The sequence below is a fragment of the Trichosurus vulpecula genome, chromosome 9 (assembly GCF_011100635.1).
Source record: "Trichosurus vulpecula isolate mTriVul1 chromosome 9, mTriVul1.pri, whole genome shotgun sequence".
Lineage (NCBI taxonomy): Eukaryota > Metazoa > Chordata > Mammalia > Diprotodontia > Phalangeridae > Trichosurus > Trichosurus vulpecula.
In genome coordinates this window covers 204,642,626-204,666,003 of record NC_050581.1, presented here as the reverse complement: position 1 = coordinate 204,666,003, position 23,378 = coordinate 204,642,626, and the positions used below count along the sequence as shown (strand labels likewise).

General features: G+C 54.7%; 1 protein-coding gene across 1 annotated transcript in view; it reads left to right on the top strand.

Annotated features, from left to right (window-relative positions):
• Positions 1 to 23,378, top strand: part of IARS1 (isoleucyl-tRNA synthetase 1) — a 38,152-nt gene that overhangs the window by 5,484 nt on the left and 9,290 nt on the right. The window contains exons 7-24 of the mRNA XM_036738183.1: positions 1,657 to 1,804; positions 3,556 to 3,643; positions 3,844 to 3,904; positions 5,350 to 5,445; positions 6,441 to 6,563; positions 8,490 to 8,581; positions 9,383 to 9,481; positions 9,749 to 9,875; positions 10,307 to 10,380; positions 10,535 to 10,729; positions 12,338 to 12,424; positions 13,310 to 13,393; positions 15,231 to 15,375; positions 20,950 to 21,070; positions 21,514 to 21,605; positions 22,064 to 22,141; positions 22,775 to 22,896; positions 23,193 to 23,295. Coding sequence (XP_036594078.1) covers positions 1,657 to 1,804; positions 3,556 to 3,643; positions 3,844 to 3,904; positions 5,350 to 5,445; positions 6,441 to 6,563; positions 8,490 to 8,581; positions 9,383 to 9,481; positions 9,749 to 9,875; positions 10,307 to 10,380; positions 10,535 to 10,729; positions 12,338 to 12,424; positions 13,310 to 13,393; positions 15,231 to 15,375; positions 20,950 to 21,070; positions 21,514 to 21,605; positions 22,064 to 22,141; positions 22,775 to 22,896; positions 23,193 to 23,295 — 1,935 coding nt within the window. The remainder of the gene's footprint in view (positions 1 to 1,656; positions 1,805 to 3,555; positions 3,644 to 3,843; positions 3,905 to 5,349; positions 5,446 to 6,440; positions 6,564 to 8,489; positions 8,582 to 9,382; positions 9,482 to 9,748; positions 9,876 to 10,306; positions 10,381 to 10,534; positions 10,730 to 12,337; positions 12,425 to 13,309; positions 13,394 to 15,230; positions 15,376 to 20,949; positions 21,071 to 21,513; positions 21,606 to 22,063; positions 22,142 to 22,774; positions 22,897 to 23,192; positions 23,296 to 23,378) is intronic.

Sequence of the window (23,378 nt, the reverse complement as noted above, 5' to 3'; positions counted from 1 at the left end):
TGAAAACTCCGTACACCCTTTGGCTACTAATCTGTTGGAGAATGACCACAGGCTTGGTGTTTACTGACTGTCAGACTCTTAGCAGCCGATTGACCAAAAGCATTTGTCTAAAACCAGAAACTGGCATCACAGCTTGTGATGGAGAACCACTGGGTGCTTGCCCAGCAGCATCGAGGGAAAGCAGGGGTGCCTGCTGTTGTCCATGCTGTTGAGTGGTGTCTTTGATAAAAACCTGACATGCAGCATTTGGAGTTGGAGGTGTGAATTGGTCCGACCATCGGTGACAGGGGCTGTGTCTGTGCCCCAAACAGTCCCAACACTGCCCCTGTGATAGTCAGCAGCTGGTGAACACAGTTGTGTCTGGTGATGAGCGGGGAGGATGGGGCAGAGGTGGCACATGCAGGATGGTAGAGACAAGTGTGGTAAGTGAAGGTGATGAAATATTCCTGAGCCTGCATCCACAAGATAAAGACTCCCATGAGTCGATGCAGAGTAGAGGGAGGGGAGCCACAAGGGCCACAGAGAGGGACTCGGCTACCAGCAGGAATTTAGTCAGTGAACATCGATTAAGTGTCTGCTGTGTGCCGGGCACTGTGCTAAACACCGGGGATACAGCGGGAGGCGAGAGGCAGTCCCTGCCCTGAAGAAGCTTACAGCCTACTGGGCCAGACAGCAAGCAAACAAGCGTGTTAACAAGCTCTGTTCAGAATGAATAGGAAATAACTAACAGGGAAGGGACTGCAACTAGAGGGGTTGGGAAAGGCTTCCTGTAGGATGTGAAATTTTAGCTGGGACTTGAAGGAGCCCAAGGAAGAAGACACCCCCTGGCCTTGGCAGGCCCCACTCTACCTCCTCAGAGGCTCTCACTGCCTTCTCAGTTTATAGGGTGAAAGGGAAAGTGGAGTCTGCCAAGGCCGGGGGCTAAACACAGCCCCCGTGAGAGACCCTTTGGCCTCTTTTTTGGTTATTTTGTTAGAGTGGGAAGAGCTGCTCCGTGGAGTGATTCAGCCTGGCTCTGAGTCTCAGGCCCACCCTGTTTGGCTGTTTGGGGTTGGGCAAGTAGCAGCCCTTCTGGACATTGGCATCTTCATTTGTGAAGCGGGCATCCCAGTCTGAAGATTGGGAGGCACCAGGGAAATGGTGCTTGTAGAATCACTCTACAAACGTCAGCACTTGGGACCCATTCTGCTTCTTGCTCAGGAATAAGCCAAGGAACTGAGTTTTCTCTTATCCTCATCTCCGCAGACTGGAACTGTAAAAACCAGTCAGGGATAAGTAGTCAAAGAGCATAGCTGCCTGCTGGAAATGACTATTTGTTACAGCACAGGAAAGTGGGGGCTGGCTACATTTGGTACACTTTGTTTCCTGAGGCAGGGATGTGTATGATAAATTTTATAGTTTTTTACAAAACATTTTAAAGGAAAAAACCTTGGGGTAGGCTTTAATTATTTGGAAAAGCATTTTCTCTGATGACCAGAGATAAATGAGGCATTATACCTGAGTCATTCTTTGTAATTGACCATCACACTAAATGTTTTCTGTGCTCATTTGGGGAAAAAAATAGATTAAAAAATAAAGTACTGAGTTTGCAGCCTAAAATTTGGTAAGTTTTACTCCTTTTCAAGATGATTTCTTCTTGTTGCTTCTTCATTTCAGGATGTCCAAGATCCTTCAGTCTTTGTCACTTTCCCTTTGGAGGAAGATGAATCTGTGTCTTTGGTTGCATGGACTACCACACCCTGGACTCTGCCCAGTAACCTGGCCCTCTGTGTGAATCCGGATCTTCAGTATGTGAAGCTTCAAGGCAAGTATGGGGTGTCCTTACTTGGCAAGTCCACGTCGCCAAGACATGGGGGCTACAGCTTCTCCTAGGGGTGGGCAAGCGACCTCTAGGACCCTGCTGTCTCTGAGAGCTCCAGGATGAGCATGAGCATTGCAGGCCAATGCCAGTGGGCAGCTCCTTACAGACAGCCCTAAAATGCTGCTGGCCAAATGAGCACATGGCCAGCAGGAGCTGTTGATCATTATCAGGGACTTGCAAAGCAAACCTTGATCCTTTAGGTGTCCTAATGAGGCTGGATTCAGCCTTTGAGGCTTGCTCTACGCTTTCTCCTAAGGTTGATGGTTGAGAAAGCTGCACTCAGGGTCATTGGAACAATCTATCCACTGGCTTTTATCTGTGTTCCAGAGAGTGTGAGAGTGAAGCAATCCCTCTGGTGTTAACCCCCAGCCTAAGCGTCCCTGTGTGCCTTATTATTCTGTTATTCTGATGGGCAGGACAATGAGTGAATGCAGGGTTGGTGCAAAGGGAGCAGAGATGCCTATGGTGGCTCTGGTCAGTGGCAAGTCCGCATTTATTAAGGGCTTCTGGACAGCCCGTTCCAGGGCTGTTCTCATCTCCTGCTCTATGCCTGGCACCAGGCTGGAGGCCTTCGGGCCCCATCATTTGTGCCTCCCTCCACTCACCTTTTGGTCTCTCTCCCAGTGGCTGGTGGAGGTTTCCCCTTTCCAAAGGCCTCTGCTGGCTGACCTGTCACTCCAGCTTTCATGTCCCTGTGGTCCATGCTGAAGCAGCCCTCCTACCCTCCCCCTGGTCTTCAAGGCCAGTGCAGCCAATGTCTCTCTTTCCTGAGGCATTTACCCTTGATGAAGGAAGGGATGGAGCCTCCAACTCAGTCTTTGGATGCCCCTGCAGACCCTTGCTCATAGCTGGTCCCATGGATACACGTGTGTGCACATGCGTGAGCAGAGAGAACATGGTCCCATTCCACTTGAGAATTCTCTCATCTGTGACGCAAATTTGCTGGTGAGGATTGATCACTTCTTAATGGAAGACGAACTCCAAAAGCCTTTTTAGAAGACTTTTTAGAAGACACTTTATGTACAATAAAAACAGGCAGATCGCCTAAGAGGTTTTGTGTCCTCAGCCTCAGCCTGCTTCCCATCCTCCCCGTCTCTGGCTCTGATCGCCAGGCTCCAGGTGAAGGTGAATGTGTCTGAATAGATGGTCACCACTAGAGCGAGGACGTTTCTCATGGGTTTAGAGCGCTGCATGCCTACAGAGGCCACCACCTTTGGAGGAGGCTTTGGTTCTCCCTCTTCTCTTGGCCTTGCTGGTTGGAGGGCAGTCTGGACACTCTTCAGGCTTTCTGCTGCCCATGAATGATCTTGGTCACAAGAGTCAGATCTAGGAGCCCCCCCCAGGCATCCTCTAGTGCAGCCTGAGAAACCAAGGCCCCACGCGTTCCCTGCTGATTGATCGCCCTTTGTGGGGAGGCCAGCTACCAGGCAGGGAAGAGCCCTTGATGTATGGAGGCCCGAGTGCCTTTGGGCTGACCGCCTTGGGCCTGTTGGCTTTGGTTTTGAGTTCACATCCTTTAGGTGGCCTGAGCTATCAGGCATCACCTTCTCACAGGCTCTGGTTTTTTTCTGTCCTCCCTAACTGTGCATGGGATCCCTGCCTGGTGCCTGGGGATGACCCTGGGTTTGGGGGCCTGCCTGTCTGGCAGTTTTGTGCCAGTAACTGACCCCTGCTTCCTTTGGCCGGTTTCCTAGATGCCACCACAGGGAGGATCCTGATCCTTATGGAAGCCAGATTGGTGGCTATGTACAAGTCAGAGAGCGACTACGTGATCCTTGAGAGGTGAGAGCAGGAGTCCCGGTGGATCTGCCATCCCTGCTGGCCATGCCCATCAGTGGTTAGTGGTGTTGCCGGGTGCCGGAGAGTCACGTCGCTGGGCAGCTCTCTTAGCCTCACAGTCCAGTTTTGTGGACAGATAGAAACCAGAAAGGAGCCTGGCGCTGCTGTCTTCGTTTCATTCAAAACCCACTGTTCTTCTCTAGGTTTCCTGGCATTTCTCTCAAAGGCAAGCGCTACAAGCCGCTCTTTGAGTATTTTGTGAAGGTAAGGTGGCATCTGGTTTTTCTGTGGCCCTTTTCTCCCACCGTCATTTGGCTCGGCCTGGAATGAGGCAGCTGAGCGCCGGCTGTGGCCGTGGACAAGTCCCTTGGCACTTGGGCCCCAGCTTCTGGAACTGAGGAGCGCCTTCCTCCCCGAGGCTGGCCCTGTATCACCTGCAGGAGGGGGAGGAAGAGCCACCCCGGCTGAGCCCAGGCCCCATTTAGCCTTGCACAGATGCCCCTTGGAGCCTAGGCTGGTCCTCCCCCTGCTCAGAAAGGGAGGGGCCGCACCATGGCTAGCAGACTTGTAAGACCACCCCAGGGGCCCTGGGCCCCTTTGCCCTAAGCCTGGGGACAGGCGGTCACACAGGGGCCTGTGCCCTGTTTGCTCTGGGGCTGGGCGGGGGTGGGGGGATCAGATTTCACGTCAGCCAACCCATCCTTGTGTCTTCTCACTGGGAGAGGTCTCCTTCTTCCTGACATTGGGGGGGCCTCTGCTGCTGAGTCCTTCCCGCTCCATCTTGCAGAGGAGGAAGCAGGGAGGGGTCCAGCAGGGAAGTTGTTTGCTCAGGGGATGGTGGGGGAGGGGGAGGAGTGGCACCAGGCCCTGGCAGCAGCCTTTCCTATGCCTGGCTTCAGAAGATGGACTGTGGGGGCAGGGGTCTGGCTGGAGATGTTCCAGGGCTGCAGACCCAGGGTAAGCTACAGTGCTGGGGGCCTCTGAGGAGTGGGGGGGTGACACTGGAGAAGCTATTGGGGGTTAGGCTCTGTTCTGGACCCTGCCCTGGGAAGGATATGGCTATGTGTGCGCAGGTCCAGGGAGACGGGCAGCTTGAGCACGGGCTGGACATGGGCAGTGAGGCGACTCAGTGGTTAGAGCACCCGGAGACCCGAGTGCAGATGTGGTCTCAGATGCATATTGGCCAGTGACCCTGGGCAAGCTGCACCACTGCTGCCTGCTATAGCTTCCTCTTCTGTAGAATAGTCAGAATCACGGCCCCGACCTCCCAAGGTTGTCATTGGGATCAGATGAGATCATGGTTGTAAAGCACTGGGCACAGTGCTTGGCACACAGGAGGGGCTTCATCCTTTTCCTTCCTTTTCCTCCCCTCCCCTTGCTCAGATCCCAAGTCCAGCCCCCATGGCTGTGTTTTGCCCGAGTGGAGCCTGGGGCGAGCCTGACAAAAGAGCTGGGGAGGCAGTGGAAGGTCCCCTCCCTGAGCAAGCACAGATCAGGCTGGAGGGCCTGGAAGGCCTTTCCCTGTTGGCAGTTCTGAGCCTCTCTCTGGGCATGGTTCTGCATGGGCCAATCAGTGTTGGTGATGCTGCAGACTCAGGGTCTCAACCCCCTTTGGGAGAAAGTGGTTCCTTATTGGTTTGGTCCTCACAAAGCCGCTGACGCTCAAGCGTGGCGCCCTGACCCTGGCCATATCCTTGCCTCCCCAACAGTATAAAGAAGATGGAGCCTTCACCGTGCTGGTGGATAACTACGTGAAGGAGGAGGAGGGCACTGGAGTTGTGCACCAGGCTCCATACTTTGGGGCGGTGAGTGTGAGGCTGTCGTGGGGCCCCCCCAAAGAAGCGCTAGGGCAGGCGCTCACTGCCCCCCATCCTGCTCATCTCTCATGTGCACACGGGTCGGCAGGTTGTCCTCCTCCCCTCATTAGACTGAGCTCCTCGAGGTCAGCGGCTGGGTTCCTGCCTTCTTAGTGTTCCCAGAGCTTAGCACAGCCTAGGTCCCTGATCAGTGTGTGTTGACTGACTGATCAACAGTACAGACCCCTGTAGGAATTGAAGTCTGAGACCAGAGTACCATAAGAAGACCCACACAGGGTCCTAACATCTGGGTACAAAGTGTGGGCAACAAGCAGGCTCTTTCACCCGTGGAGGCAGGTGTCCCCAAACAGGAGGCTTTGCTGGGTTTTTGTGGGAGAGGCAGGTCAGAGGGGGTCTTTCCTGGGGCTGCCGGCCAGACCGCTCACATGTCCATATGGGGTGTTGGCAGGAGTGAAGCTGGGAAGACACAGAGAAACAATCCCAGGGTAAAGGAAAGGACCCAACTGTCTAAAGACATTGGACAGGCTTCAGAAGTCGCAAGAGTGGGGCAGGTGGCCGAGCCGCTGACCAGGAGTTGTAGGGAAAACAGGAAAGATCAGGATGGCCCCACCTGAGGCGGGTGAATTGGAAGAGAATGTGCTAAAGACGACAAGGCCCAAGGGGGCGTCACCCTACCTGGGCTGGACAGGGCTGCCACATCAGGGAACCTAGAAGGGACGTGGCGCAAGGTGCCAACACCACAGGAGGGGGGTGGGGGAGGGGCAGCAGCTGATAGGCAGCTGGGGGGCTGTGGGAGAAATCAGCCAGCTTCCTTCCCAGGCTGGTCCCGAGGAGGGTCCTCCCTCTGGCGGATGGGCTGTGCGGAGGGAAGCCCCTGGGCGCATACCTTGCTCGTTGGTAGGGGTCCAGCCTCCCCGGGCTCCTCAGCCCCCCTTTGTCCTCCCCCTGCCTCATGAAGTTTACACCCATGTGTCCTTTTTCAGGACGATTACCGAGTCTGCATAGACTCCAAGATTATCCAGAAAGACTCTGTCCTCATTTGTCCCGTCGATGCCTCCGGCTGCTTCACATCCGAGGTCACTGACTTTGCCGGGCAGTACGTGAAGGTACGGAGTCCAGAAAAATGGCGGCATTCTTTGGCTAGACTTCAGGCTTTTGCATTTGTTTCTTCCTTAATTGGGAGGTTAATCCGTTTCCAGTGTCTAGAGGTCCCGTCACGTTAGACTAGAAAGCCCTTGGCTGATGGCTGTATTATGCCTCTGAGAGGGGGTGCGAGCCCACAGTGGCAGCGGTGGGTGCAGGACTCTCCAGTGCCTGCCTCCAAATGCCTTCCCACATAACACATAACTCCCCACTTCTGTCTGGTCAGAGACCATCAGGGCGGGGTCCTGGGCTCGTGCGGGAGGAGGTGTCCCCAGCACCCCCTCCCCTCTGCAGGTGTTTGTGGAAGCAGGAGCTAGACCAGGGAGGGGCCCCTGCCAGGCCTCCCCCTCTGCTTCTTAGCATGCCAGCACACCAGGCCCAAATCTCCCCAAATCAACATCCGGGAAGGGGATGCTTAGGCTTAGCCGCAAAGAGAACCAGGTGTGATTAAGAATGTGGATGCTTTAGTGAAAATTAAGACTTGTTCATGAAGTATCTCCTCTCAGCTGATGATATCGTGGCCCCTTTGGGGGTGAGAAGCTGGGGGGCGGGGGGCACAGGGACAGGAGGTGGGCAGGCCTGGGGGCAGGGAAGAACGGATAGGCAGCTGGACTCTGTGCCAGGGGGTGAAGTGGGCACAGGAGACAGTGGAGGAGACGGGGAAGTGGAGGGGGGGCCTGAGCAATCAGGGAGGTTTGGAGGAGGGAAGGACAAGCTGGCTCTGGAGACCGCCCTGGGGAAGTGGCCAGCAGGCATCTTGCCCCACCCCCCACTTCCACCCTGCCTCCCCAACCCTCTGGGTGAGTGCCATGCCCAGCCTCTCCTGTCCTCAGGCCTGGGCAACCCTCCCTGCCCTGCTCTGCTTGCTGCCTGAATTCAAGAGCGTTTCCTCCATTTGTAGCTCTTTGAACTGGGAGCCCCTGGAGGGTGGGGACAGTCTTTGCCCAGCGCCTGGCACATAGTAGGGGTTAATAAATGTTTACTGACTGTTGGCTGGCGTGGGATGGGCCTTCAGGCTGGTTCCATGTGACAGTTTAGTCCACGTGAGCTGATGGGATCATGAGAGGAGAGGGCCTGGGACAGAGCGCCACCACCATGGATGATGACCCTGCGGAAGAGGCTAGTGGGGTCAGTCAGATGGGTAGGGAGAGCATCAGGTGCCAGAAGGAAGAGGAGAGCTCGGGCATCTGGTGGGGCCTCAGGCCATGAAGAGCCGAGTGCAAATCCAGCCTGGGACTCTGAGTAGCTGTGTGACTACTCAAAGCCTCAGCTTCTTCATCTCTAGAACAGAGATGATTACAGCCCCGGCCCCCGGGGTGGTTGGGAGGATCAGACACGATCCTCTATATATCCACGCGTGCCAGTATCATTCCAACACTCTCCCTTCGCTTGCAGTCTCTTACCCTGTGGACGCCATTGCACTCAGGCCTGACACCCTAGAGTCAGGTCAGACCCCCGAGTGCTCTCGAAGCCTCGTGTGTGACATCTCTTGGCCCTTTTACTCTGCCTTCTGCTCTGTTCACTATGCCCTCTGCTTCTTGGTTTCGGTGGGAGACCTAAAGCTGGGAACAGCAGGGAGAATCCCAATGGCCGTGAGCAGCCTGGAACTGACTCCTGGGGGGGGAATCTTGGAGAAGAAGCCATGGAAGGGGATCCTGCCCAGGAGAGGAGTCATTGGCACAGGGAAGGGTGGGGAAGCCAGCCCCCAGATGGGAGGCTGCAGGCCTGCTCTGCCACAGGCACCTGGTGCCTCAGGAGGACCCCACGTCCTCGCCCGATGGGGTGGTTTTCAGAGACGAGACCCAGCTTGTAGAGCCTTTGCCTTGCATGCCGCCTGCTGCCCCCTTCTTGCTCAGGGCCGGCTCTTTTTGTGTTGTCTTTTCTCCCAGGACGCTGATAAGAACATCATCCGGGCCCTCAAGGAGCGAGGCCGACTGCTTCTCGCTGGCACCTTCAGCCACAGCTACCCCTTCTGCTGGAGGTGAGCTGGTCAGGGGCCGGAGGGTGGCCTTCCCTTCATTCCCCAGTCTCCCAGCTCTGTGACAGGCTTTTTGTGTACAGAGATGAGCAGGTTAGGGAGTTGGAGCGACTTTGAGAATACTGGGCCCTGTGGTGTGATCACAGCAGCCCAGGCACGTTATCAACACAGGCATCATAAGATGGGGATTCCTTGGGGGGTGGATAGACATTCCCTCCTCTAAGGCTGGTCAAGTCATCTGTCTTAGTAAGAGCTGCCCCAACCAGCCAGAGTTGGTAAGAGGTGCTGCTGGGCACCTCTGACCGTACACTGCCCTGCCTAGCACACAGTAAGTGCCTAATAAATGCTTCTTGGTTTGTTGACTAGGTCATTGGGAGGAAGGCTTGACATAGGGACAGCTGTGTCCTAGATGAAGAGTCATAGCTGGGAACAGTGTGAAGTAACTGTGTCCCTTCTTAGCGACGCCCCTTTCCCTTTGCCCAGGCCTTGGTCCCTGGGCGCTGACACCTGGAGGAGGGAAGGGCCCCCGGAGCTCCCAGGGGCAGCGTCTCACTGGTCTTGTTGGCCAGGCTGTTTAGGGTCTGTCAGCGCAGCCTTACGTGCACTGATGCTCTCTTCACCCAGTCTATTCCCAGCGCACGGCCTGCTGCCGGTGCTCAGTAGCAGCCCTGCTGTTCCTGAGGCAGGGGCACTGGCATAGGTCAGGCTGTGAGGGTGGGGAGACCAACCAGAGCTGAAAACAGCCTCAGTGCTGCGTCAGGATGGATCTGATGCTTGGCGCCATTGTTCTGTCTGTGTCCTCAGGTCTGACACGCCGCTCATTTACAAGGCCGTCCCAAGCTGGTTTGTCAGAGTGGAACACATGGTGGACAGACTTCTGGAGAACAATGACCAGTGTTATTGGTGAGCCCTGTAATCACGCTCTTTCTGGCTCTGACACATGCACATACACATGCATACCCAGAAGCGGCAGAGGCCCATCTAGAGACTTGAGATCAGGACAGATTTCCTAATAAACGGGAGCCATCCCCAGGAGGTGCTGGGCTTGCCCCTTCCTCCTGGGGGGTCTTCCAGAAGAAGCTGGACAGCCGCTGGCACCCGGAGGTCTGTTCCTCTGGGATGCCAGTTCTGGCAGTGACTCTGCCCTCATTACCTGGGTTTCTCATGCAGGGTTCCCGAGTTTGTAAGGGAAAAGCGCTTTGGAAATTGGCTCAAAGATGCACGTGACTGGGCCATCTCCAGAAACAGATACTGGGGCACTCCGATCCCGCTGTGGGTCAGCGACGACTTGGAAGAGGTGAGGGTGCAGCGAGGAGCCACCTGTCCCGGGGGCCCTCACGGAGCATCATAGACAGTGTCCCATTGGGCCCCTCCATTGGGTATAGCAGTGGATAGAGGCTTTCTCCACTTGCAAAGGAGGAAACCCCTTTTCTCTCTCTGCGTCCACCCCCTCTTGGCATCCTCTGGCCTTAGGGAAATTATGGTGCCAGCCTCAATCACCCAGGGCCTGGTGTCAGCTCTGGCCGCGAGGCTGGCTGTAGCCACTGGAGAGCACTGGCCGCCTGTCTGAGGAATGAGCCTGCCTGATCCCCAGTGGGGTTGGGGGTCATGATTGTTAATTTGTAAGAGGATCCCCTTCCTCCGTGAGAACCCATGCTCAATGTCAGAACTCGTGGCCCAGAAGTCACGCTCAGTGATTCTGACATGGCACCTTGTGATCTTGGGCAGGTGGTCTGCGTCGGGTCAGTGGCTGAGCTGGAAGACCTGACGGGAACTAAGGTCTCGGATCTCCACAGGGAGAGGTCAGTGCGGGGCCTTGAGTGGCCTCTGAGTTGTGGCGGGCAGGCTCCCCTGGGGTTGGTCCAGAACTTGCTGGCGCCTGCCCTCCTCGGCGCTAACAGTGCTCACTCATGCCTGCCCTCCTCAGCGCTAAAGCTCACTCTCTCACTTCTGCAGCGTCGACCACCTGACGATCCCGTCCCGCCGGGGGAAGGGCCCCTTGCACCGTGTGCCTGAGGTCTTTGACTGCTGGTTTGAGAGCGGGAGCATGCCCTACGCCCAGGTCCACTACCCCTTCGAGAACAGGCGGGAGTTTGAGGAAGCCTTCCCTGCCGATTTCATTGCCGAAGGCATTGACCAGACACGCGGATGGTGAGTGAGAGTCGCGGTCCCCAGCAGCAGCCCGCCAGGAAAATACCCTGGTGTTTTCCCCCTGGGGTGCGGGGGTGACCCACTGGGGCCTTGGGGAACCAGAGAATAGAGGAGAGTGGGGCAGGCACCTTTCCCTTCCCTATCCATGGAGTTGAGCCCAGAAGCGAGGCAGAGTCCTGCTTCCCCAGACTGGATCCATGTCCCATGGAGTCTCCATGGTGCCAGTCAGATGGTCTCAGAGTGATCTGGGCAGCACCCTACTGGGCCTTTGGATGCCTGCTGAGTGCAGTCTCTCCACACCTTGCCACCCCGGCATGGGGCCATCTCAATGACTCTTGAGGGGAGGCGTCCATCCTGGGAGTCATCCTTGGGGCAAGGAAGGAAGGAGGCTCCGTCGGGCTTTGGAGTGGTTCTGCTCACATCTCTGCAGTTAGGGTCTCCCTTCCCTCTGGTTTCATTGTGCTTTTTATACAATAGCATGATAGCTGGAAGGATCCCCAGCCCAGGGGCTTCAGGAGAGCAGAACTCGAGGGGTGCACAGGAAGGCACAAGCCTGGGCCTTCTTTTGGAAGTCTGTCTGCACACGGCCTGGCTTGTCTGCGATTCCTTCCCAGCTGTTCTGGGCATTTAAAAATGCTTCAGTGCGCCCTCTTTCCCTTTTCTCCCACCCCCCACAATGACATACCAAAGGCCCCCTCCCTTTGTAACACGGGCCAGGCCAGACCCATCCCCTGCTTCAGCCCCTTGGGCCCATCGCGTCTGTTTGCAGGAGCTCTGCCCAAAGAATGCCTTGTGACCCCAACCAGAGCAGGACAAGGACTCGCCTGCCTCCGCCTGGATGAGGCACCTTCCTTGGGGCAGCAGTGCCTGTCTGTGCCCCAGAGTTGTGGCTCTTGGTGTCCCTAGCATCACCGCTGTCTGCTTGGGGAGGCGTGTCCTCATCGCGCTCTTTCTCTCCTCATCCTGCTGGAGTCCACTCCCTGCCCTAGGCCTCTGAGTGGGGTCCCCAGCCGTCCTGGGGGCCGACAGGGCTGACTTCCCCAAGGGCTGGCCAGGACTGGTGGGAGAGTTCCACACCTGCCAGAGGCTCCGTTCAGAGAGCCCTTGAGGCCTGTTTCACTTCTGTCCTGGGCCTCCCACTTAATCCCCTTGCTGGCTCATTGGATGTTGAGGGGTGGGTTGAGAGAGTAACCCGGGCATGTTGCTGTCTGCCTGTCTTTTTGGTTAGGATGGAAACTAGACGAGGGAAAATAACACAGTCCCTGAATTCAGGGGATGAGATGTGTGTGTAAGATGTGTTACTGTGGCTTAGTGTATGGGGGTGTATGGTGCGGGGCCTGAGAGAGTCCAGTACAGGAAGGACTTGCTGCCTCCTGTAGGGCTCAGGGAAGGCCCCCGTGGACGAGCTGGGCGCTATCTCATGGTCAGAGGTGTCTGTCTGCACGGGGCAGGAGGTCATTCACGGGCAAACCGAAAGGACTGTTTGTTGGTGTGGGGGGTGAGGGCCTCCATAGGAGGGGCCGCCTCCCCTTGCTGAGCTCAGCCTTTGATGGGCCCAGCATGGGGGTCCTCTCCCGTTCCTGCTGACGGCACTTGTCCCCTTCTCAGGTTTTACACTCTGCTGGTGCTGGCCAGTGCGCTCTTCGGGAAGCCTCCCTTCAAGAACGTGATAGTGAACGGGCTGGTCCTGGCCAGGTACACAGCCCACATCTTCCCTCCATACACATGACATCGTCTGCAGAGGCCATCCCCATCCTTTAGGGGGCCGGTCTGGCAGCGAGGCTGAGGACTGACCCACAGAGGGCCCAGGCAAGGAGACAAAGGCCACCAGCCCATCCCCATGGGAGCTTACGGGCTCCTGTCTCAGGATGGGCTCGCCCGACCGTCCTGCCATCTGTCCCCACAGAGGGCCCAGGCAAGGAGACAAAGGCCACCAGCCCATCCCCATGGGAGCTTACGGGCTCCTGTCTCAGGATGGGCTCGCCCGACCGTCCTGCCATCTGTCCCCTCAGAGGGAGAGCCAAGCCAGGGCTTCAGGCGGCATTGAACTGAATTCTAGTTGGGCCTCCCTACTCCCCTTTGATCTCCCCCCTTGACTCTCTGCTCCATTGGCATGAATGAATGAATGAATGGATGAAGACAAGGCACGTGGGCTGCACTTGCTCAGGGGGCCGGACCCTGTGCTTGTCACTGGGGGCACAGCCCCTCCCCTCAAGGAGCTATGCTAATGGGGCAGAGGACCCTTCCTGTCCCCATGGGAGTGGTCAGGGGATTCTCCGCGTGGGTCTGTGGGAGTCTTCCCATGATCCTCTGCAGCCTTGGCTCATGGTTCTCACAGCGGCCACGTGGTACACCAACCCCAGCCCTTGCCCCAGTCACTGGGCATCCATTGGGCTGGCGTACATATGTGTTCCCAGCACATGCAGGCCAGAGAGAGGACCCAGCAGTCGCCCTCTGATGTGGTCATGGTCACCAGCCTTAAAAAAACTCCTCCTTAGAAATGGGTGTGACCCATTCCAGCCTCCTGGGTAGGATTTGAGTCTGATGCTCCCGCAGGTGACACTGCCGTTGTTTTTCCAGTGATGGCCAGAAAATGAGCAAACGAAAGAAGAATTACCCTGATCCCATGTCGATCATCAGCAGATACGGAGCCGATGCCCTGCGGTGAGCACTGTTCTTTTGCTCCTTCTCAGAGGCAGCTCTGAGATGGTGCTGTTCTCTTGTGGAATCTGGCAACATGGACCATAGGTATAGACAGTCAGCAAGCCTTTATTAAGCACTTACTGTGTGCCAAATGTATCCGCCCTCCGGGACCTTCCAGTCTAGGCAGGGAGAAAAGATGTCTAGAGAATACAGGCTGTGGAAGGCTCCTAGCAGCTGGGTTGGAGGGTCTGGAGAAGGTCTCATTGCAGAAAAGGAAGCCAGGGATTCTGAGAGGCTGAGGTGAGAAGGGTGGGCATTCCAGGCATAGGGCACGGCCAGCACACAGGCGCAGAGGTGGGAGGTGGCATGACGTGCTGCAGACTGTAGAGTGCCTGCGGGACCCACACTGTGCAGATGACTGGGTATTTGATCCTGGAAATAATAGAATGACAAGAAATGACGAGATTTGTTGCCTTATTCAGTAGTGGGGCAGTGAGAGTGGGCAGCTGAGGTTTTGGGGTTGTGGGCTTGGATGCCTGGCAGGATGGGAGCACCTTGGACAGAGAGGGGGACCAAAGAGCCCCTTGGAGGGGCTCGGCGTTCAGCTGGCAATGCAGGTCCTGCTCTGGGGCATGCTGGTGAGGGCCTGATGAGATCCCCAGGTGAGAGCGTAGAGAGGAAAGGGGAGCCAGGACCAACCCTCAAGCCTAGGCCAGGCAAAGGAGCTGGCAGGCCAGCCAGTCAGGAGAGAACCAGGAGAGCAGGGCTGTGGCGGTGCAGAGAGGAGAGGGTGACCAGCGGCGTCCGGCTGCCTTATTGAATGAGGTTGGCAGCCAGACAGCAGAGGGTCTTTTAGGGATGGGGGCCCCTTGGGCCTGTTTGCAGACAGCGATGGGAGGCCTCAGGACCTACTGTGGGGCATAGCAGGGTCAGTCCTTCGAGGGGGCATAAAGAGATTGTCTTGCAGAGGTGAGGGCCCTGTGTGCATTCTGGTACACCAAACTGTAGGGTTCACAGCCTCCTTCTGGTATAACAGCATGTGAATCAGTGTGAAGAGGATGGATGGTGGGAGCTGCCAGGGCTGGGGCCTTGGCAAGGGAACAGGCGACCCGGACATAGACATGGCAGGTCCACAAGATCCCGGGCTGAGCCTGCCTGGGGTGGTGGGGAAAGATGGCAGAGAAGAGTCAGACAGAGAGGGAGGAATGAGGAGGAATGATAGGGAGAATGGAGGGGCATTCGGTGGGCATCCTGGGAGGCATCCTTATTCAGACAAGCTGGCAGTAAGCTCCATGTCCCCTCTCCCACCCGTCACCTTGGGCTGGTCAGGTCAAGGGCTGGCTCTCCTGGACTCTACTTCCCTCTCCGTTATCTGTCTGAATGTTCAGCCCATCCATCTTTTGGGTCCTTGCCTTCCCCTTCAGTGTTTCTGGTTGTGTGATCAGTGTGTCGTCTAGGCCTTTATCCAAGGCATCAATATAAAGATTCACTGGCACCACGAGGCCGAGCACAGAGACGTCTTTCCATTAATGGTGGCTCTCTGGTCCTGGACCCCCCCTAATTTGTGTCAACATCTCAGCAAACTTGATGGTTCATGCTCCCCAGACTGTCAGAAGCAGGAGTGAGGGTGTTCCAGCATGGCTTCTGGGGAAGCATACACACATAGCTGCCCATGTGGGAATTCCCTCCACTGGCACAGCTTGCAGCCCTTCCAACCTTGGCACGTTTAGGGTTGACTAACAGCTCTGGGGGCATCCCAGAGGGAAGGCCCTTCCAGCTTGGTCGGCTGCTTTGGGGACCCCGGATCAACCCTGGCCAGCCTGGCCAGGGCGCTGATGGCTTTTTTTGATCCTTGTAGGCTGTACCTCATTAACTCCCCTGTGGTCCGAGCAGAGAACCTGCGATTTAAAGAGGAGGGGGTCCGAGACGTCCTCAAAGATGTCCTCCTCCCATGGTACAATGCCTACCGCTTTCTCATTCAGAATATCCTTCGCCTTCATAAGGTGCGTGCTGGGCTGGGCCCTGGGGGGAGGCCTCATTGTCTGGGTGGGCCCACGCCAGGTGTGTTGAAGGGGGGTATGGCTGGTGGCCTCTGCCTGTCTAGGGGTGAAAGCCACTTTGGCACAGGAGATGTGTGGTGGCCTTTGGCCTCTCCAAGAAAGACTAGGTTGGGGGGGGGGGTGAAGGAGGTCTGGAAGGACTCCTGGGCCAGTAGAAGGTGTCCCCAGCATGGTGCCTCAGGCTGTCAGTGGGGACCATGAGAAGCCCCAAGCATCCCCCAGAGGTTTCTGAGTGACCAAGGGCAGATTGCCAGACCCCCCGGGTACTTTTCTCTTTCTTCACCTTTCACCTGAGCAAGGCGAACTCCCTAGGAGCTTGGGGGACCAGAAAAGCCTTGTTGGGGCATGTCTTGGAGGAATTGGCTTTCTGCTGGGAGGGTGAAGTAGGAGAGGAGGTCACGTCTACACCTGGGTGTTTGCCTGCAGTGGGAGCAATAGGAGGGGGCCCCGTGAGCCAAGTCCCCTTTGGGGAAGCTCAGAATCCCATGAGGCAGAGGGGAGGAGGGCACCCCAGGCATGGGCTACAGCCTATGCAAAGGCCCACGGAGGAGAGACGGAAGGCTGAGTCCAGAGAACAACTGAGCAGCTGCTTTGGATGGAGCATGGAGTGCGTGAAGGGGAGCCTCGCGTGATGTGTCTGGGCTCGGTGACAAGCTTGAGTGGCCCTAGAGGCAGGAGGAGCCAACACGTGACATGTCTTGAGCGCTGGGCAGGAGAGGGCAGGGATAGTCTGATAGCCCAAGGAGAGGTGATGAGATATTGTGGAAGGACTCTGTACCTCCCAGAGTGTGGAGGGGAGGGAGCAGGAGGGGAGATCCAGGGCACCTGGAAACCCTTGGAGATAGGAGATCTTTGCCTCTGCTGGCCAGCTCAGAGAGAACCGTCATATGCACTTTGACCAGGCTGTGTCTTAATGGAGAATGAGGCACATCATCTCTTGGGGCTCTAACCTGGGGGGGAGCTTGGAGGGACTGGGGTCTCTTCCATCCCAACGAGAGTTCTGTTTTCAGCATCCCCAGGAGCTCACTCCCTGCAGCTGGGCTCCTGAAGGTGCTTTCTCTTGGGCGCCAGTGCCTGGCATAGCCTCTAGTCAGTAAGGCATTAAGTGAGCTGAGCTCCCTGCTCTGGGTGGGCCATCAGGGATTCTGGGGACCCCCTGCTTCCATTTCTGTATTCCCTGAAGGCAGTCCTGCCCACTCTCCTTTTAATTTGGGGTCATCTTGACTTGTACTGTCTACAGTGCAGATATTGACCAGTAGCCACTATCGCATGGGACAGTTTGAGTCATGTCTTCATCCACTTGATGTTGTCTGTGTGGATGGTCATGGGTGAGCAGTTCACTGCCACAGGATCTCACCCTCCTTTAGCACCTGGCATCACCTCCAGGACTGGCAAAGCCCTTTGGCAGACAGTCTTCTCCCTGGTTCTGCCTTGCCTGACATTTCTGCCCAAAGCATCCTCAGACAGGGAAGCTTGACTAATTGTGGTGTGTGGTTGGGAGTTCACCTGTTGGACCCACCTTTGAAGCAGCCTTTTGCTCTATCGGATCATGTGGTTTTCTTAATTGGCAAAGAAGGGCACAGAGATCTTGCCTGGTCTGCACCTTTCAGACATCGGCCGCCTTCCAGAAACCCTTTGCAGAATCTCTCTGTGGATGGGGAGTCACTCGGACTTGTTTGTCTTGGGTGTCAACCTTCTTTCATGATTAAAAATGTTCAAGAATCTTTCCAGTTTTTGTCTCTCGCCCCCTTCAGACTTCTTGGGAATCTGCTCATGCCCACCTCACCATTGTTGCCGTCACAGATCTGCCCCGATCCGGCCTTTCTCCATCTTTGTTCTCACTGGCACCACATTCACCTGTTTGACAAGGACGCCGAGGACCGGGCAGAGTCCAAACTCTGGTGGTCCCACTTGTCCCTGACAGGGACAGCAGTTATGAGAATCTGTCTTGTACTCAGTGTCTTCCTTCACTCAGGGTTAGGGTCCACGTCCGTAAGCACTCTCTCTGCTAGAGGCGGCCTCCCTGCTCCCTGTTGTGTGCCATCTTTCTCCAGACAGGGCTTGCGCTGGCTCCATTCACTCCATCTCTCTGTGTGCTTGGCCAAAATAAGTAAAGCGTTTGCTGACCAGAGGACTTTGTAGGCCCCCTCCTCTCTCAGGACCATTGGTGCCGCATCTGCGTCCCTTCTTCCATTTCCCATTTTTAGTCTTCTCCTAGCTTGTCCGGTGACAAGTGGCCATTGCAGTCTCTGTCTTGGGCATCCCTTCGTGTTCCTGGATTTGTTCTCGTTCCCATCTTGGCTCCAGCCGGTTCACGGTTGGACAGTCAGCTGAGGCAGGGCTAACTCTCGCGTCAGTGATGTGTCATTTTGTGGGGTCCTGCGTGCCGAGCCTGGCTGGTCTTACCTCATCCCTGTTATTTTTGTTCCGTGGAACAGAACAAGCATTTCCATACCACAATACGGTAGGAAAGACGATTGCACGTGAAACTCTAATCTACCATGTGCACCTTGCCCTTCCCTCCAAGTATACAAGAAAGTTACGGAAGTTTCTTTTTTTTCTCCCCCAAAAAGGTACACCCATGTGAAATCATTCTATATGCGCTTCTTTTTGTCAGTTCTCCCTCTGGATAGCATCTCTTCATACGTCCTTTATTTTTAATTTGCGTAATTATAATAGTTGAGATGACTTGATCATTCAAAGTTGTTGCTGTTACTGTGCACGGCGCTCTCTTGGTTCTGCTCACCTGGCTCTTCACCATCGTGCGCAGCTCTTCCTGTGCCTTTCTAAGGTCATTGAGCTCATCATTTTTTTTTTAATTTTAAAGGAAAGTTTGTATTTATTTTTTGTTTTTAGTTTATGGCATTCACTTTTACAAGATTTTTGAGTTCTAAATTTTTCCCTCTCCCTCCCCTCCCCTCTCCCCAAGACGGCGTATAATGCAGTATACATGATACATACGTGACATCCATTATATATACATATACAATCTGCTCTACATCTCTAATCATATTAAACACATTTCCACATTAGTCATGTTGTAAAAAAGAATCAGAACCACAGGGAAAAACCATAAGAAAGAAAAAAACAAGCAAAAAGAGAGAAAATGGTGTGTTCGATCTGCATTCAGATTTCATCGTTCTCTCCCTGGGTGTGGAGAGCATTTTCCATCTTTAGTCTTGGATCCTTGCATTGCTGAGAAGAGCCAAGTCTGTCAAAGATGTTCTCCTGGTTCTGCTCCCCTCACTCGGCAGCAGTTCATGGAAGCCTTTCTAGGTTTTTCTGAAACCCACCTGCTCATCCTTTCTTATAGCACAGTGATGTTCCAGTCTGTTCACTTCCCACCACTTGTTCAGCCTCTCGCCAGTTGGTGGGCCTCACTGCCATTTCCAGTTCTTGGCCGCCACAAAGAGAGCTGCTATAGACATCCCATTCACATTTCAAGTTAGAATGACCATTGCCCTCGATCTTACTTTGAGACTCACTGTTTTCTTTCTCAGCCTCTCTTGTTCCCTTGTCTCCTTCCCTCCCACTTCACTCACCCCTCCCAGAGTCTCCCCTCCCCAGTCCCGATCCACATGCCCCTCTAAAAGGCCCTTCCCCACCCTGTCCCCTGTTTTCTGACCTCTAGAAGTTCATTAGACTTCTCTGCCTGTCCAGCCCCACGCCCCCACCCGCTTCCTCTGTGTCGGTTCTTCCTTGCATGTCCCATTTTTATGATAGAATCGCTCCCTTTTACCTTTTCCCAGCCAGTTTTGTTTTCTAGAATCACCTCGTCATACACAGCTCAGCCCCAGCCTTCCTTTCAAACTGCCTTAGCAATGATGACGGTTTTAAGAATCCTGACAGCATTTTCATGTATATGCTGAGTAAGCGGTTTTACCTTAGTGAGTCTGTATAATTAGTCTTTAATCTTTTCTTTATATTTCTTAGGAAGCTTTTATATCAAGTTTTCCATTGAGTTCAGGTCTTTTTGTTACTAATACCTGAAAGCCTTCCAGTTTGTCAGATGTCCTTTTTTCTTTTCATTCAGGATTATATTCAGCTTTGCTGGGTAAGTTGTTCTTGGATACAGTCCCAGGTCTTTTGCTCTTTGAAATATAACGTTCTAAGACCCACGGTCTTTTAGAGCGGACGCTCCTAAGTCTTGTGAAATCCTGCCTGTGTGTCTGGAGTATTTAAAGTATTTTTTCCTTGTTGCTTGCAGTATTTTCTCCCCTTTCTCCCCTCCTGGGATCTCAGGTAGAGTAAGTCTCTACTTTACCCTCTTGTTGTAGAACTTGAGGACAGTTTTCCGTAGTGATGTCTGGTGACAGTGTATCCAGATTCCTTTTTGATCGTGACTTTCAGGTAGTCCGACAATTCTTCATTGTCTCTCCTTGATCTGTTCTTCACATCAGCTGTTTTTCTAATGAGATGTTTCAGACTCTCTGCTTCTTTCTGGTTTTATTATTTCTTGGTGTCTTGACATCATTAGATTCCTCTGGCCCAGTTCTAGTTATTTTTTCTTCTTTAAGATTTTGGACCTCTTTTTCCTGTTGCTTGACTTTCTTTTCCTAATTTTCTTGAATTGCTTTAATTCTTTTCCCTAATTTTTCCTCAGTCTCTCTTATTTGATTTTTTAATTCCTTTTTAAGTTCTTCCAAGAGCTCTTTTTGGGCTTGTGACCATTTGATGTCTCTCTTTGGAGTAGAAGTGGCTTTTTTTTCCTCTCTGTCTTCCTCTGCATATGAACCCAGATCTTCTTTGACACCAAAGTAGCTCTCCGTGGTCGGGTTCTTTTGCTTTCGCTTATTTGTTTTTATTTTGTTTTTGGCACCTCGTGTTGCCTAGGCGTCTCCCCAGTACATTTATTTCTTGGCCTTCTCAGGCCGTTTCTGCCTTTCGGTGTCAGGGAGCTGGCTGGATGCTCTTAGTAAGTTCTCTGCAGAATTTCTCGACCTGTTGACCTGATGCTACTTTGTGGATTTACCTTAGACCCCCTGCGAGAGTGTAGACAGATGGCTTTGTTTTTCATCTCTGGGTCCCCCTCGCCTCATGCACTGTTGCTTTAATAATTGGCAGGTGTATTTGAATTTTTGAGGTCCAGTTAGAAGGATATGGTGGATGGAGGTAGGAGAGATTGCGCATATGGGAAAAGATCAGGGATCTTCTTGGACAAGGGGGTCACAGAGCTGTGGCCTAAAAGAAGAGAAGGATTTCAGCCCTTGGAGAGATTGGAAGGCAGGTTTGGAGCCAGTTGTGGAAGGCCTTGAATGCCGTGCCAAGGTCATGAGGCTGTAGCGTATATGAATGAACCCCGGGCAGCCTGGGCCCCTGGGTCATGGCTGATGGCTGGAGTGCAGAGGGGTGAAAGGGCCCAGCCATGTGGTCGTTAGAGTGGCCCTGCCACCGTCTCTTCTCAGACCCCTTTCTATAACTGCTTAACCCAAAAGGTGGTGTTTCTTTGGCGAAGCTTCTCTAGTTCCTTCCAGCCCTGCTCTAGTATAAACCGTCCGGTTCCCTTTTCCTGGCCAGGAGGAGGAGGTGGAGTTCCTTTATAACGAGAACACCGTGAAGGAGAGCAGTAACATCACTGACCGCTGGATTCTGTCCTTCATGCAGTCCCTCATTGGGTTCTTTGAGGTCGAGATGGCGGGTGAGGACGTGGGGGAAATGGGGCACATCCCGCAGGGGTTTGCTCCATGGATGTCCCTCCACCGAGGCCCCTCCTTGCAGCCCGCCCTCAGGCGAGCAGCCAGGCTGAGCATTTATAAAGCACCTACTGGGTGTTGGACACTGGCAGGGAGGGGAACAGAAGGAAACGGAGGCTGCCCTCCAGGAGCGGTGGGCACAGACACAGCAGGATGGAGCCAAACTTAGCCAGGGAGATCAGTAGTGGGCTGGCAGAGAGACCTCAGGAGAGAGCTTGAGGCCCATGGAGTCAGGAAGAGCTGCATCCAGCTCTCCCCCCCCCCTCAGTTTGAGTCTGTAAGCTCGAGGTGATCATAGTGCCTGCCACTCAGTGTGATGTGGGGTGTCCAGCGAGCTGTGGACAGGCCAGTGCTAGTTGTTGACCTGATCTATCTTGGGCTGCTTCAGCTTACCGACTGTATACGGTGGTGCCACGGTTAGTCAAGTTTGTGGATCTATTGACCAACTGGTATGTCCGAATGAACCGCCGGCGGCTCAAGGTGAGTGTGCCCTCGAAGGTGGGCAGGCAGGACACCGCAAGGTCTGGGGGTGGTCAGGGGTCCCAGGGCCCGAGACCCTTCCACAGAGGCCTGCAACCTCCTCTTCGCTGCTCTGTGGTTCCTCATGGGGCCCTCCCCGCCCCCCAACCCTTTAAGGTACAGAGGAGGGCTGATCCATCCAGGACCTTAGGGTTCAGCATGCCTCCTGGGAGCAGGGAAGGGGCCTAGATGTCCTTGTGTGCAGATGAAGGCACTGAGGCCCCCAGAGATTATGTGCCTTGGGGGAGGGTGGGGGTATCGCTTGTATTTGCCGTCCCCCAGAGGGTATCCAGAGAAGAGAAGGACTTTGCAGGAGGGGGCTCCCACTGGGGGACCATGCAGATCTTAAGGACAGACTTCGTTTTTCAATGTTCTCATTGGATAGAAACAAGGTGGTTTTTCTGATCTTTTTTCTTTAGGGTGAAAATGGGACACACGATTGTGTAATGGCCTTAGAGACTTTATTTAGCATTCTGTTCTCCCTGTGTAAACTGATGGTAAGCGCACACCTGCTCCTGCCCTCGCTAAGCCCCCAGGTTCTCCAGGTGTGTTGGCACACGGCAGCCAGCCTCTAAAATGAAGCCCATGTCCCACCCTGAGGGGTGCCAGCACTAAGTAGCCTCTTGACCAGGGTGTCCTGGTGAATGATGTGGTCGACGCTGGGGCTTTGCCCGGGACCTTCAGACCATTGTTGGCCGCGCTCCTACCAAGCCACATCTCAGTCTTCCCCCCTCCCTCAGCCCAGCTCTTCCGGGTCTGATGTTAAGTTCACGTTTAAGCTCTAAGGTGGGGATGTTGGGCTTCTGCAGCCACACACACATAGCATGTCTGCCTGGTTTCTGTGCAGTACGAAAGTGATCTTCTGCATTTTGGATGTGCTGCCCCAAAAGCTCTGTCACCCCCAGTCCTGCCCCTGAGAGAGGCTTGGGGGGTACAGCCCTGTTCCAGCTGAATGGGGGTCTCACTTGGTTTCCCAGGGCTGGCTACCATCTTGGTTAGGGTAACTTCGCCAGCCACCAGGCAAGGCCGTTTGTCCCTTAAGTGTGTGTGTCTCCTGCTGTTGGAGATCACTGCCCCATGCCATCAGTGGCTATACCAGGCAAGTGCCCTCTCCTCTCTCCTTTCCACAGGCCCCCTACACTCCTTTTCTCACTGAGCTGATGTACCAGAACCTGAAGACCCTTATTGACCCAGCCTCGGTCCAGGAGAAGGACACACTGAGCATTCACTACCTCATGCTTCCTCATGTCCGGTAAGCACTGGCACACTCCACAGGGGTGGGGTTTGCCCTACATGGTCACACCTGCTTCCTCCCTTCACTTTGCCCACCTGCTAGCGCAGGGAGGATTGCCCCCAATCCAGGCGCCTCTTCCTCGACTATGGGGAAGGCTGTAAGGAGGGAGAGCCCTCCCTCGCCTACAGATTTAGTGTCCACAAGAATAAAAAGTGGTGGGCAACTCCCTGGAGAACCTGGCACGTGGCTGAGGGTGCACTTTGCAGAGGGCAAGAAGGGCCATTAGCCACTTAGGGGCTTTCTTCCCACCCCAGAGAGGATCTGATTGACAAGAAGACCGAGAACGCCGTCTCCAGGATGCAGTCTGTCATCGAACTGGGCCGAGTCATCCGGGACCGCAAGACGATTCCAATCAAGGTGAGGCTGGGCAGGGCTTGTGGGCCATCGACTGGTGCTTACTCTGCATCTACGGCCTGGGCTTTGTGGTCACTAAGGGGAGT